Genomic DNA, 14,222 nt, shown 5'->3' on the forward strand with positions numbered 1-14,222 from the left:
CATACAATATGTTCCCAGTGGACAGTAAGCTCAAGTGGACTGAGTAAGCACAAGGCAACTGAAGTTGTAGTAGCTTCCTTTTTTTATTTTCGCAACAAACTCGGAGGCGAGAACAGCGAAGGGGACTAAAGCCACGCCGCCCAGAAAAAAAAACAATAAAAAACACAAGAATGTGTGTTTTTGACTGAACGCTTGCAAGTGGAGCAGCAAGGTGAAAGGTGTGTCAATTCACGGCGATCATAAATACACACGAGGCAAAGTCACCAAAAAACAACTCACCCAATGCCACACAACTTAAGATTAAATTTTCTTACGGCCACACAGGAGGGATGAACCTCGTCATGTGAATCAAAAATCTATTGTGCACATGCCCTGGCCTAAAACAGATCCGATGGCGCTGCCTGCAAACAGTGGGCCTTCATCTCACAAGACCACCGGATTACGGTTCTCGGTTCCATGGGACCAACCATCGAGCACTACTGATGTACATCACCGAAATCGACCTACATTTGTACAATCAATTGTTTATGCCATTGGGCCAAGTTTCGAAAAAAAAAGAAAACACTTTCAAAGTAAGCATTAACAGAGTGACACAGTTGCTGGAACCCCACTGCCCTCCTTTTTCTTATATTTATCGCATCTGAAACCCTAAGTAGAAGATTACTAACCGCTCTCATAAAGCCCTAAGCAACGCGTACTAGGAGTGCCTTGCATTCAGAACATGGCATAGAACTTGTGGACAATAAGTTATTTAAGTAGCCATTAGAGCAATTAAATGGCACTGAAGGTGTGTCATTGCAAGCTATTTTTATAGTAACATAAATGTTCGCTCGACCAGAATATTAAAGCAATGTGAAAGATCAGAAAGAAAACAGCTAAGCTCAAACCTCTTTTTTTCTTTACACTTGCTGCGGCTGCACTGCCATGACAAAAAAAAAAAAGGCACGCAGTCATGGCAGCACACATTTTCACGCAGTCTTGATTCCTACAAGCGCATTGCAGTCCTTGCAAAACAAAAATGAAGTGACGTAGGGCAATACCAGCACTTTTATACACCACGATAGACATACCTATAGCATTGGATCTCAACTGAGGCCTCAAACTTAAGGCCCAGGACCGTCATCAGTTTGTGCCCCCTACTACGTCAGTCACAGCCCCCACTATAGCGTTGGCATTTCTTCAGCTTTGTACAACAGTGTACGGCCTATGACTGGTTAAGTGGTGTCGCACACCTCGGCCATACAAAACAGCAGCACTGGTCTCTGAAGTGCTCAACATTAGCGCCACCACAGGGATTCACAGTTTAGCAGCCGAAGCGGGCAGCAGTGTGCCCCATTCTGGGGACAGGGACACCGCAAAGCATCGACACGTCACTGTTCAGTATCTCCACAGTTTGCACTTGCTCTCATCAGTGTCGTCACAATTGCTCACAGGTGCCAGCAGAAGTTCCTCGTTGAACAGAGTCCACGTGCTAAGAGCTGAGCAAACCAAACGAAGACAGAACACAAAGCTACAACTGCTGGTGACAAAATTTCATTTCGCTAGAGCACATCGACATGGACTTTGCACCTAGGTCTAACATGATGCTTTACTCTAGACTAACTTGACCCGGTGCGTCGCATGAGCCCACAAGGCTGGCGATATTTTAGTGGTCCACTTCCTGCACAACAAAACAGATTGAAAAAAAAAGGTAGAAAAAAAATGACAATGACCGCTACCACCGGGCACTACGCTGGGGGGTCTTCCGAGCTGGGTGCACTATTTTGGCCATCAGGAAGAGCAGGTTCCGGATCTGGTTCTGGCCCGGGCGTCTTATCATTCTGAGACACCGCGTCCCCTTCTCCCTTGAGGTCTTCACAAGACGAAGACGTTGACTCCTTGCGCTCCTTGGACACACTGTCACCGACGTTCGCCAGCTTGGGCGAGTTTTCCGACGTGTCGTCGGACGTCTGGATCACCTGCGCACCGCCGTCGGTGAGACCACTCGGAACGAGCGTGACATCCCCGTCGCCGTTCCTTGTGTTGGCCTCCTCGACACCATTCCTCGAGCCGTCGTTCGGCAACTGCTGTGTTTGCGGTTGCTGGGACTGGGACTGCTGCTGTGACTGTGACTGCTGTTGCTGCTGCTGTTGGTTCGGTGACTGCGACGCGGTAGCCGCGGCCCCCAGCGTGGCCGCGTTCAACAGGTTGCCGATGTATACGGTCCGGATGAAGGCGACGCGCGGAGCGTCGCCCGACTGCTGGATGGCGATGCCGCCGTGGCCGTTCAATCGGACGGTCGTCGAGTGGAATGGCCCGCTCACGCCGTTGGCGCGTTGGTTCTGCTGCTGCAATGCAGATGCGGTCGCTGAGCTTTGCGTGCTGCCGGAACCGCTGACCGGGCCACCGTTGACTCCCGCGGCGGCAGATGACTCCGTGCTGGTCGCTCCGTTCGTAGCGCCGGTGCGGGCTGGCTCTCCTTGTTCAAGGCCCGAGCGCTGAAGGATCGACGGCAGCTCGTAGTGGTGGAAGAAGTAGATCATCGAGTGCTGCGACGGAGATGGTAAAACGAAACGTGCGCGTCAGTAAGCGGGGCAAGTTAGGTTACAGAAAGACAGCTGCCTAAACACACTACTGAGAAACCGAAACTATACGAATAAGCTTCACCCGAAGCAGAATTAGACTAGACCGCACTAGACTGTTTCCCTTAACTTGGTACCGGTTCTGTCACTCTAACGGACCAACCTCAAAAATACACTTCAGGCATTACATTACCTGTTCAAACTCCACTTCTACGCTTTAATCTCAACAGGAATAGCAGCTTCTCACATTTTCTCTTTAATCCACTCCTGATGATGATGACAATGATGTTGACTACCTTATATGGCAGGTTCAAAGCGAATAATTACGAATAAGTTGTAACAGTACGCGGTGCTCATATAAGGGTTGCTGCAATTTCTTCAATGCAATATACTGCAGTTGCAGGAGAGAATATGGAATGCCTGTTTATAAGAACGAGAAGCATGATGTGCGACAATAAGGGCTAGAGGAAACAGGCATGGCAATATGCAAACACATGAACAAGAGGCCTCTCCAAATTTTCAAAACCAGCTGTTTAAAAAACACTGCTTAAAAATGAAGCGAAGGCCTTGATATCCCAGAAACTGCGAAGTCCCAGCTACTGTATATTTCTAGCACTTCTAAGGAAGGAGGAGGAGATGAAACATAAGGAATGCCTGCTATGTTCCCTGTACGTTCCTCTTTCAAAGCGCCTAAGGTACAGAGATTCCAACTAGCCCAACATTGTGCATTATGTTCACAATTTCGTAAAGCAGACAGAACAACTTGCTCAGCCGCTCGACTGCTAGCTTGCTCGGCTAATGGCTGGTGATTTTCAAGGTAGGTAATAGCAGCACAGAATAGTGTGTCTACCGCGTGTGGGTACTCAGCAAACAAAAAAAAAACAGTGAGGATATACGGTTCACACAGTTTCTGGGACACGACACGAGGAACAAAAGATAGCTTCCCCTTCAGTGCCCAGATGGCACCAGGAGCAGACCTGTATGAAGAACCAGGAGGTCAGCAGGGCCAATCCACTATACTGTCCGTTGAAGCGGTAGTCGTATGCATAAAACGCGAAGTGGTACAGGTAGAAGAACCTGCAAAGAACGAAGAAAAAAGCAACACTGAGAAGGAGGCGATGAAGACAACCATCATGACATCTCTCGTGACTTGGACGAATAAGACTGCCAGCAGATTACGCGCTGCTACGCTGTGAGTCTCTCACAGTTTATCACATTAGAATGAAGCATATGTCAGGCAAAACAACCAAAATTCGGTGAGAGCCCATAATCTGTCTCAGTTGCGTGAAGCGCTGATTAAACTGCAGGCATCTAGGCCAATCAGGAGGGCAAACACATCTAAAGGTATCTGTCCACACTTTGTCGTTGTCCAGCACTTTGTTCGCCCACGCAAGCATCTGCATTTGCAGGCCTCGTTGCCTTGGTCCTGCTGCACGGCCTCGAAACAAAGTGTCATAAAGTGTTTCCATTTCGACACAAAGTGTCATACAGTATGTTTATCGTGTCTGTTCACAGAAGTGCAATAACCACAGGACAATGCTGAGGAGCACTTCAACGACGTAGTTTCCTGCCCGCAGCACTAGAATACACGTGGGATCTGCTCCCCTTGTGCATGTTCGATCCTAAACAAAAAGTGCATTATTTTTCGAATAAAGCCACCCACTCCTCACAAGCAAAGCGCCACCACCAGAGAAGGCCAATGTATTTCGCGGAACAGTCCAGAGACGGATACAATGGTGCCAGCATTATAAGGTATCAATCGCGGTTACAATTAAATGATTGTGATTCAGGAACTGACCAGTTTCAGCACCGCAAGTACGACATGTGAACTAAAGCTACTGTTTTAAATATTAATCAGTAGCTATATTTACTGAGACATCGCAATTTGGGGTGCAGCTCTAATGTCTGCCTTTAGATGTATACCTATGAATAGAGCAGTCTTAATAGCGTTATCTGCCTCGTGCGACTTATAAAAAGGGGGAAACTGGTATTTACAGAAAGAAAGACGGTTCCACGTATAAGCGTGGAGGATTTCACATGTAAAGCATGGAGAAGTATGTCGAACCAGTTTAAGAGGAACAGTAAGCCAAAATACCTTTAAAAGGCCCCTCACAAGGCTCGTTGAAAATTTTATTGCGATAGCAATTATATAGATACTACGAGCACATTTCTGCCGTCGTCGTCGTCACCGTGAGGTTCAGTATAAAGTCAACGGGCGATAAAATCGTCGCCGCGCGCTGTATGCTCTATGTGCGAGTGAAAACGCGCGAGGGTGACCCGGCGATCGCGGCTCAATCTCGCCCATGCAAGGGCGGGAAGCGAGAAGGAAGCGCGCCGTCTTCCAGGCGCGCGAAACACTCCGGAGGGAGGGGGAGGGAGGGGGACGGGGGTTTACTCCGGGCGCGTCCGCGGGGCCGCAAGGCTCTGCAAGGCTCCGAGAGGAGGGTAGGAAGGGGGAGGCCGCATTCTGCGCCGCGCACCCACCCGAACAACTGTATCTTGAAAGCCATCTGTGGCGGGAAACATAGTGCGCACGCAAGGCCGGGAAGCGAGAAGGAAGCGCGCCGTCTTCCAGGCGCGCGCAACACTCCGGAGGAGGGGGGGGGGGTTACTCCGCGCGCGTCCGCGGGGCCGCAAGGCTCTGCAAGGCTCCGAGGGGAGGGTAGGGAGGGGGGAGGCCGCATTCTGCGCCGCGCACCCACCCGAACAACTGTATCTTGAAAGCCATCTGTGGCGGGAACATAGTGCGCACGCAAGGCCGGGAAGCGAGAAGGAAGCGCGCCGTCTTCCAGGCGCGCGCAACACTCCGGAGGGAGGGGGGGGGACACTCCGCGCGCGTCCGCGGGGCCGCAAGGCTCTGCAAGGCTCCGGGTAGGGAGGGGAGGCCGCATTCTGCGCCGCGCACCCACCCGAACAACTGTATCTTGAAAGCCATTTGCGGCGGGGACATAGTCCTGGCTGCGCTGTGTTTTCGCGGTGATGCGAACGGCGGGACGAAGGTCAATTCGCTCGCTGCCGCGGCGCGAAGCAGCAGCAGTAGCATGTTTTGCCATTTATGTTTTGACAGCGAATTTCCGTAGTCATCGAGTGCGATGCGCTCGTGTTTGCTTGTGCGCACGTGACACCATGCTTGTTAATCTAGTTGTATGCCTATGTTTGCGAGCTTACACGGCCGATAAAACTACTATCCTTACTTCGTATAGCTGTCCACTAGTTTGCTATCGCAATCGATGCTTCGCCTTTCGGGCGAAACTGCGAGCTTTATTTTAGCTATAGATTAGGAGTTGCAGGGCGCTGTCTAGGGGGAGCATTTTACCGCAAGAATCTTTCAAACTTGTTAATTATTACACGAGTTAGGAGAGATTGAAATGTAGCATCGCCATGCTGCCAGGAGGGAAGCTTCACAGCTAACCAAGAAATTCTGTCCCTTTCCCACGACCAGAGGCCGGAACCGAAATAGGTGGATAGCAAAATGACGATGTCATCAGCTAGCGACTTCCGGTTCGCGGGTTAGCGCTTCTGTTGCTTCGTTCAGCCTTGCCAGCAGTTTCTACAGTGCGATTTCCCGCTGTTCGCGAAGAAAACACGCTGCAGCAACGTGATTATGGTTGGCTGCTCGGCATTAGCGTGCGCGAACTCTTCCGTGCAAGGAAAAAAAAAGTGTTTCGTTCTCCATGGAATGAAGCGCACTAACGTAAATGGGCAGTTGCCGTCAAACGAGCGACCGTGAACGGCGAGCTGTGGGTACCGAACGTAGGAGCCAGTATATGTGAAGATCATTTCGCCACAGGCAAGTGTTTTGGCGAATAGCTTCGTCTACTAACGTTCAAATACCCCCTTTTTAACAATCAGGTAAATACACACAGGTGCACCCAGCAAGGATCCTCAGCACATTGATTATGTGCCGTCTTCATTCCGGTACAACGAAAAGACAACTGAGGCTGCACGAAAGAGGGAGGAGAGGTAACGTCAAAATAAATACTGCACTTTTGAGACACTTAAATCAGTGCTTTCTCTCTGCAGTTATACACGACATGCGTCTCTTGACAAAAAAAAAAAAAACAAAAAAAAAAAACGGGACACTGCGAAGGCACAGCAGCCGACGACATGGCGCGCGCTGGGCACCGCTGCAGACAAAAAAGCGGACGAAGCGATCGACTGTACCGTTTGTTATGGGAAGCGTTACCAACAGCCACTTATTAGGTTGACTTACCACTTATTAAAAACTACTTTTAAGTTAACGAACGTTTATATCCGTTCGACAAACGTATGCGCTTGATAAACGTTATGACTATTTGACGCGACACAAACACGTTAGGGCATGAAATGCCTGCCACATAAAAATACACGAGTCTAGCGACAAGCGACGCGATGGAGATGGCTGTCGCGTTCACTCGTCGCCTACAAGTCGTACCGCATGCGAGCAACGAGACGAGCGACGACTTTGAGCGACGTCTCCCCGGTGTTGCCGGTATAAAGGCAGCAAATACTCGCCGAAACTGGCGTTACGCGTGCTGTAGTAATTTAAGTTTATGTGTTTTAGTCTAAAGAATAGCATCAATATTTCTAAAGGTCTTGCACTACGTTATTATCCTTACACGCATCAAAATCTTGTCGTTTGCTCGTTCCGTGCGACAATAGGTAGTACTTGACTGATGTATATCCAGTTCCGACTTCGCGCTATTGGCTAGTCGCTCATAGCACTTCCGAGCGACGAGCGACGAATTCTAGATTTCCAGAACCGAGCGATCTAGCGACAAGAACAAACGATCTGTTCGCGCGACGGCCCGTTTCGTCGCTCGAAGCCGTCGCCGTCGCGCACAAAATCGCCCATGCGGTTTGGGCTTAAGGGCACCAACGTAAGTACGAAGGAGCGATAGCTCACACCTACGTTTTGGAACTGCCCAGCGGTGCTTATATCGTGGTTTTTCACCAAAGTTCCGCAGTATATAAAAGACAAAGCGCGTGAAGCATGGGCATGAAGTGACGGCGGCATAGACGGCGTCGTGGTCTCGAACCGGAAGTTGTAGCAGAATACGCCGTACCCCACAATCCCTTGCGACAACCGAGATTTTGCCATCCACCTATTCCTCCCCGAACTTCTTCCATTACGAAGTCACGTTTACGTCACAAGCCCCGCGTCTCTCTCTCTCTCTCTCTCTCTGTTTTTTTTTGCTGTGCTGCCTTGTGAGTAGTAGTAGTAGTAGTAGTAGTAGTAGTAGTAGTAGTAGTAGTAGTAGTAGTAGTAGTAGTAGTAATTGGTTGTTTATTTCAAATGAAATGATGAAAATGAAAGGATAATTGCTGCTGACCGCACTGCAACTGTCTGGCTACATCTGCTGATGACACTTGAACGGCGGACAGCAGTAGGGGTCGGGTTGAGGGGCAGGGGAGAAAGGGATAGAGAGAGAGAGAGGGAGGACTAGGACGAACGAAACTATTTACATAATCTAGAACGCGGTCAAAATAAATGAATAAATAAATGAAAAGCCATAAATGACAAAACATGAACGAAAAAACAGAGCTCGCTTGTGCTGGGCGCACGCGCTTTCGTTTGAGATCTCAGCTTTTTCGCACCGTGCAGAGGTTTCATATGGTACTTTACAGACAGGATCGCTAGCGCATGATCAACGCACCACGTTCATCTGTTTGCAATGCCGAAATCTGGTGAGAACGCTTCGAACGCGCAGCCGGATCAGACGTGCTTCGTATGGGCTCTGCGTTTTTTCAGCATTTCGGTGAATATTCTCACAGTGTACTTACGAATCTTGGTGCACAGGACCGTGAACCCCTCCGGAGTGAGTGGACAGTGTCCCTTTTTGATCATTTTTTGGACGTGTTCTTAAATGGACGACTTGTGCTCCGAATCGACTGGTTTACGCCTATAGCCGCGTCTAGGCTTAGCTCGAGTGCGGCCGTGCCAGGTGGCCGTCGCGGGTAGGCCAACTGCATCATGGACTCGATGAACGCCCCTCTACCCATCGCAGGGTCAATTCAGCAATTAGAATCTCTCACGGATTCAACCATGACCTCCCATACGAATGAAATCACCGTGGAACATCGGAACGCCTACTCAACGCGGCCGGGAACGCGCCCGGTATCTGAGGTAGACGCGAAGGTGGATGCGGCCGGCTCGGCGTCCCTGACGGCGACGCCGCTCATGACGACGAGCCTGGAGGACAACATGGAGCATGAAGATGATGACACATCGGACTGGAGCCCGGTCAACTACCGCAGATACACGACGCGAAGACTCAAGGGCGAACTTCGATCGGAGCGGGTGAGTAGGCCTCACTTTTTCGTGCTCGTCAGGCCGCTTAATCAAATGTCTATAGAAGAGGTCCCAAAGTCAACCATTACACGCCTCATTGGACAAACTGCTCCTACTAGCGTTGCAGCCGAACACTCGGCATTTAGGTACATACCTAAGGCCAATGCAGTTAGACTTTCCATTTGGGATCAACAGCACTTGAACAATTTGCTGGCACAGCGCGAGCTCACACTAACGCCGGGAACTTCAGGTGGGGCGCATAGGATTCCTGTTGAAATAGTGGATGCAACCCAACCTGATGAAGTCACTAGCAAGGGGGTCGTGAAAATTCGACCGGAGCACACCAAGGAATACATCGCCAATCACATTCGCTGCGAATCCGCTAACATTCTGGGATTTCGAATCATGGGAAAGACACAGATGCTTCTGGTCACGTTTGATACGCCACATCCTCCTAGAAGGCTCTCCTTGGACTACGAAATTGTCCCAGTGTACGAGCACCGACCTAGGGCCCTGGCATGCTTCCGGTGTCACGGGCTGGGCCACATGGCCAAGTTCTGCCCCTCGCCGGCGGTATGTCGTCACTGCGGTCGAACGCATAAGGAAGATAGCCAATGTGAAGAGACACCATTCTGCGTTGCCTGCCAGGCAGCGGGGCATATTTCTTTGGCCCCCAACTGCCCCACTAGAGCGTGTAAAGCCGCAAGCTCACCACCTCCCAAGAAATCTCCTGCTACTGAAACAGAACGTGGAGAGCAGGAACTACCGCTAGTTAATAGTACAAGCACTCCTCTCAAGACATGGTTGCAGGTAATGACTTCGAACAGAGTGAAAAGTAGTGGCAAGGGAGAGGATAAGACCGAACGCTTCGAGCAAGTCCAAGCAGTCTCAGCAGGCGCCTGGAGCAAGTTCCAACAACAATGGAAAACTTAATACAGCAGAAATTAGATGCTATGCAAAAGCAGATCACATCTTGGATACAAGCCTCCCAAGGACAACACGCACAAGCAGCAATCAACCCACCACAACTCGGAAAAGCTACAAAGCCACTTGCTCCAGCACCCCCTAAGAAACCGTCTCTAATTCCACCAGAGCACACCTTGCAATCTAAAGCTACGTCGCTGCCAAACACCGAAACGCAGTGTGCGTCTCAGAACTACCCTGCTTCTCTCGAAAGGAAATCTCCCGTTACAGTGGACCGGGCAATGGACACCATCATGCAACTTCTCGAGAAATTGAACTCCCGTATGGAGGCAATTGAGCGAGCCATCGAACAACAGGAACAGGTTATCATGCAGCACAAAGAGGTCAACGAGCGGGAGCTTGCCCAGCATAAGGCTACTTTAGACGAATACAACAGGAATTGGCGGCGATCCCGCAACCGCAGCAGGGATTAATCATGAAAACTCCCAACAATATATGTATCCAGTGGAACTGCAGGAGCATCTCTCAGAATGTCCAAGCGTTAAGGTATCAAGTTGATCAATACAAACCCCTCATCATTCTGCTTCAGGAAACTAGGGGCCCAGTTTCAATACATAATTATCAGACCTTCACGCACCCAACAATCACTCACGTTTCCGGAAGGGGCACAGACCTTGTGCCGTTGCAGAAAGGGCAGGCAGCAGTATTAGTTCACAAGTCATGTACTGCAATACTCATGGATACAACGCAGGCTAGCAATCATTACAGGGAGATCGTGGCAGTCAAGCTTGCTTTACCCGGCAAAGGCAAACAGCACTCGTTGGTGGTGGCCTCGGTCTACTACCGACCACGTAGTGGCACCACATCGCCGAACGAATACGCATGGATTCCGAAGCTGTTGCACGAGGCCAACGGCACTCAGATCATCATTGGAGGCGACTTCAATGCCAAGCATGGTATCTGGGGATATGCCACCGCCGATTCAAGAGGACGCATCCTGGCTGATGAATTAGAGTCATTACCGCTTCATATTTGCAACACCATAGGGGTGCATACCCGAGCAGGGCTTCATGCGAAGCAAGCCGATACCACGCCCGATTTAACCATTGCCACCCCGAAAGTAGTAAAACGCTGGGAAACTCATCCTACCACATGGGGCAGTGATCACTACCCCATTATTTCACCATCAATAAGAAGATTCGCAAACAACGCGAACTTATTCGCACTATCAACTGGTCCTACTTCCGAGAGGGTGTCGGGGATAAATTCGAATCCATTGAAGAATTCGCTCAGCTTATGCGCGACAACCTCAGTTCTGCCACCGAAGAAACACTTGGGGAAGAAGACGAGGGAGTAATAGACTCCAGGATGATTGCTCTCTGGAAGAAAGCTAACAAGCTCACACAGAAGTACAAGACCAATGGTAGAAGGTATCAGACTCTCCGTCGCATCAGAGGCATCTTCGAGCTTATCAGGCAGCATGGCGAAGACCTCAGTCGAGCGCAATGGGTCTCTACCTGCGAGCGACTAGGCAAGATCAACGGCATGAAACAGCTCTGGGGGATCCTTCGCAAAATGCTTGGCAAAGGCAGAGGAAGAATCCCTTACACTTCGACACGGCACCGACAAGCACGAAGAGGAAATCATAAAAACATTCTTCACTCACGCAAGCACTACGCCGCCCACGCCCCTCGAAACGCCAAAGCTAGACTCTACGAAGCCTGACCTAGATACCCCGTTTACGCTGGGAGAACTTCATGCCGTCCATTAAACAGGGTAGAAGCGATTCTGCACCAGGTCATGATGGTATTACCTGGAAAATGTTGCGAAACTTGTCAGAAGAAACGGAAATGGCTCTCCTAGAAGTCATAAACAAGCAGTGGTCCCAAGGAATTGTTCCGGATCACATGCGCCTGTCAATAATCAATCCGATACCAAAACGGGGAAAGACTCTACAAAATCGCCAATCTCCGCCCAATATCGCTTACACCAACCATATGTAAGCTCACTGAGCGGATGATACATACCAGGATAACCCACTACATCGAATATCGCAAACCAGGCTTACATCCGTCCCAAGCCGGATTTAGACCCCACATGGGAACCCACAGTAACCTCTGGCTGCTTCGGAGGGTCCTAAATAGAAATTCAAGGAGTGGGCCACCGGACTACATCCTAGCTGTCGACATGCGGAAAGCATTTGACAATGTCAAGCAAGATCAAATTCTCTCAAATCTAGCAAGAATATATCCCAGCCAACGAACAATAGACTGGATCGCAAGATTTCTTGAAGCCAGACCCATTCGACTTCGCAGCAACAGCAATGCCGTTCCAGCCACTACTATCTTGATCGAGGAGTCCCTCAGGGTTCGATTTTGGGACCAATGCTTTTTAATGTGGCCATGCTTACTGTGGCCCGACGAACTAGAGACAAGCACTAGCGCCCGCTATACCATATATGCGGATGACATAACCCATTTGGACAGAAGCACAAGACTATGGCGGGAACATTGAGCACATGACCACCCGAACTTCAAGCTGCCCTTATTGCACTCGAAGACACCCTTCCTAAACTGGGACTCACTTTAGCACCTGAGAAAACGCAACTTCTATGTGTCAATGGCAGACGAAGCATGCTCCTGCCACAGCAGGCAATAGTATTGACATTGGGTCAACATGAACTCAGGGCCACCCACGGTCACGTTAAAATTCTTGGGATTCCCATCCACAGTTGCAATACGGGACAATTTTGGACGACTGAGCTCAAAAAGCAATGGCCCAGGCTCTTGCACACTATAAAGCGCGTCTCCAACAAGATCGGCGGGGCACGGCAGGCAGCCTGCACCACCCTCATCAGATCCATCGCACTTGGCAAAATCACCTATGGAAGCACAGTCGTAACACCATCAAAAACAGCTGAAAAAAACATTCAAGTACTCTACCGACAAATCCTTCGGACCATTACAGGTCTCCCGAAGTTCACGAATATACGCAAACTGCAAGACTTAACGCCCCTGCCATCCATCGACGACATCATCAAACATGCTCAGACATCACTGAATAATCGACTGCATCTCACGACACAGGGCCAAGACACACTGCTGTGGACACCCGACGCGTCCGCGTAGAACCGCGGAACACTGCAGCCGAAGAAACCACCCTTGCTTTTCCTACCCTTTACCCCTCCAAGATGTCTACGGCAGACAGCGCCTCTCTCACAGACACAATCAGTGCGACGCTAACGCAATATTTACTGACGCCGCACTCGATGGCGACCGCATGGCTCTGGCCTGGTACAAAACCCTCGACCGGTGAGGCAGGCGCTATATTTGTACACTAAACTACGCGACACCTGCACAGCAGAACTTTTGGCCATCTGGACCGCCTTACAAGACAATGCCGCGCCATCCACCATCTACACCGACTCCTTCGAAGCATTAAAGGACATTGAGGACCCCAGTGTGGAAGATATCACTGCTATACGCATGCGCCATATTCTACAGCACCAAACAGAAGAATGGCATGACGTTAGGGTCGCCTGGACGCCGGGACACGTGGGGGCCCGGGGGGGAGGTAACGAGGTGGCACATGGTCTTGCCACCTCACAATCTGGAGTTTTGCCTTTTCGTCTCCAACCTCTCCTACACGGGTCTCCCGACCTTGGTGACCACCCCTATGCGGATTTGCCGCCGAACTCTCATTTCGAAATGGCACGAATACGTCGCTTCCTCAAGTACGCTAACAGGGAGAGACTCAAACATCTCACTCCTCCTCACATGTTTAAGGACCTCGCCCTCAGCAGATCCCAGGAAATATTTATAAATAAAATACTTGCCAACACAGCTACTACCCCTGACAGAATTCACAAATGGCAGACAGTGGCTGACCAAAAAAAGGGCATTGACGCCTCTGCCCCCCCAATAAGCACCTTCTGCCACTCCGTATGCTGAAGCCAACTTGCAGCATCTCATTTTACACTGTCCCATGTTAAATATGTATCGAGACGACAGCAATATCTTTCAGCATTGCCACATTGAAGCTTTACAGAACGACATTCTCGAAAACCCGATCACCTGGTAAAATTAGCCCACTTCGGCGTTGCTAGCGGCCTGGCTCGCGCGATTTAGTGGGTGTCTACCTTCCTCGTATGTCCCTCTCCCCCACCAGCGACCTTCGGTCCTCCCTTTTCTTAATAAAGAATTCATCATTCATTCCTACTACGGCTGGCTGCAACCATCCCCACCAATTTGGACGGGGGACCATGTCTCGTCTTGCAACATGGAAATCTGAATTTGTCTGCACAAATATAAGGGGCGTCAGCTTCTTCGACCAGTCGGACCACGCAACACAGTCCTCGATGCTGTTTCACAGTTTGCATTTGTACAGGCATGGTGACTGGGCTGGTGGACTGACCTACATCAGAACCTGGGGTCCCATCACACAAGAAGGAAGGAGTGCTGATGATC

The 14,222-nt window shown here is 50.2% G+C and overlaps 1 protein-coding gene across 3 annotated transcripts in view; it reads right to left on the reverse strand.

Annotated features, from left to right (window-relative positions):
• Positions 1-515: 515 nt before the first annotated feature.
• LOC119433889 (membralin-like) overlaps positions 516-14,222 on the reverse strand; it is a 273,114-nt gene continuing 259,407 nt past the window's right edge. The window contains exons 11-12 of one of the 3 annotated variants that reach the window (XM_049659030.1): positions 3,539-3,638; positions 516-2,528 (exon numbers count right to left, since the gene is read on the reverse strand). In XM_049659030.1, coding sequence (XP_049514987.1) covers positions 1,728-2,528; positions 3,539-3,638 — 901 coding nt within the window. In that variant the 3' untranslated portion in view covers positions 516-1,727. The remainder of the gene's footprint in view (positions 2,529-3,538; positions 3,639-14,222) is intronic. The other 2 variants (XR_007464434.1, XM_049659028.1) reach the window with 2 other exon arrangements.

Source organism: Dermacentor silvarum, chromosome 11 (genome assembly GCF_013339745.2).
Source record: "Dermacentor silvarum isolate Dsil-2018 chromosome 11, BIME_Dsil_1.4, whole genome shotgun sequence".
In the NCBI taxonomy this organism is placed as follows: Eukaryota; Metazoa; Arthropoda; class Arachnida; order Ixodida; family Ixodidae; genus Dermacentor; species Dermacentor silvarum.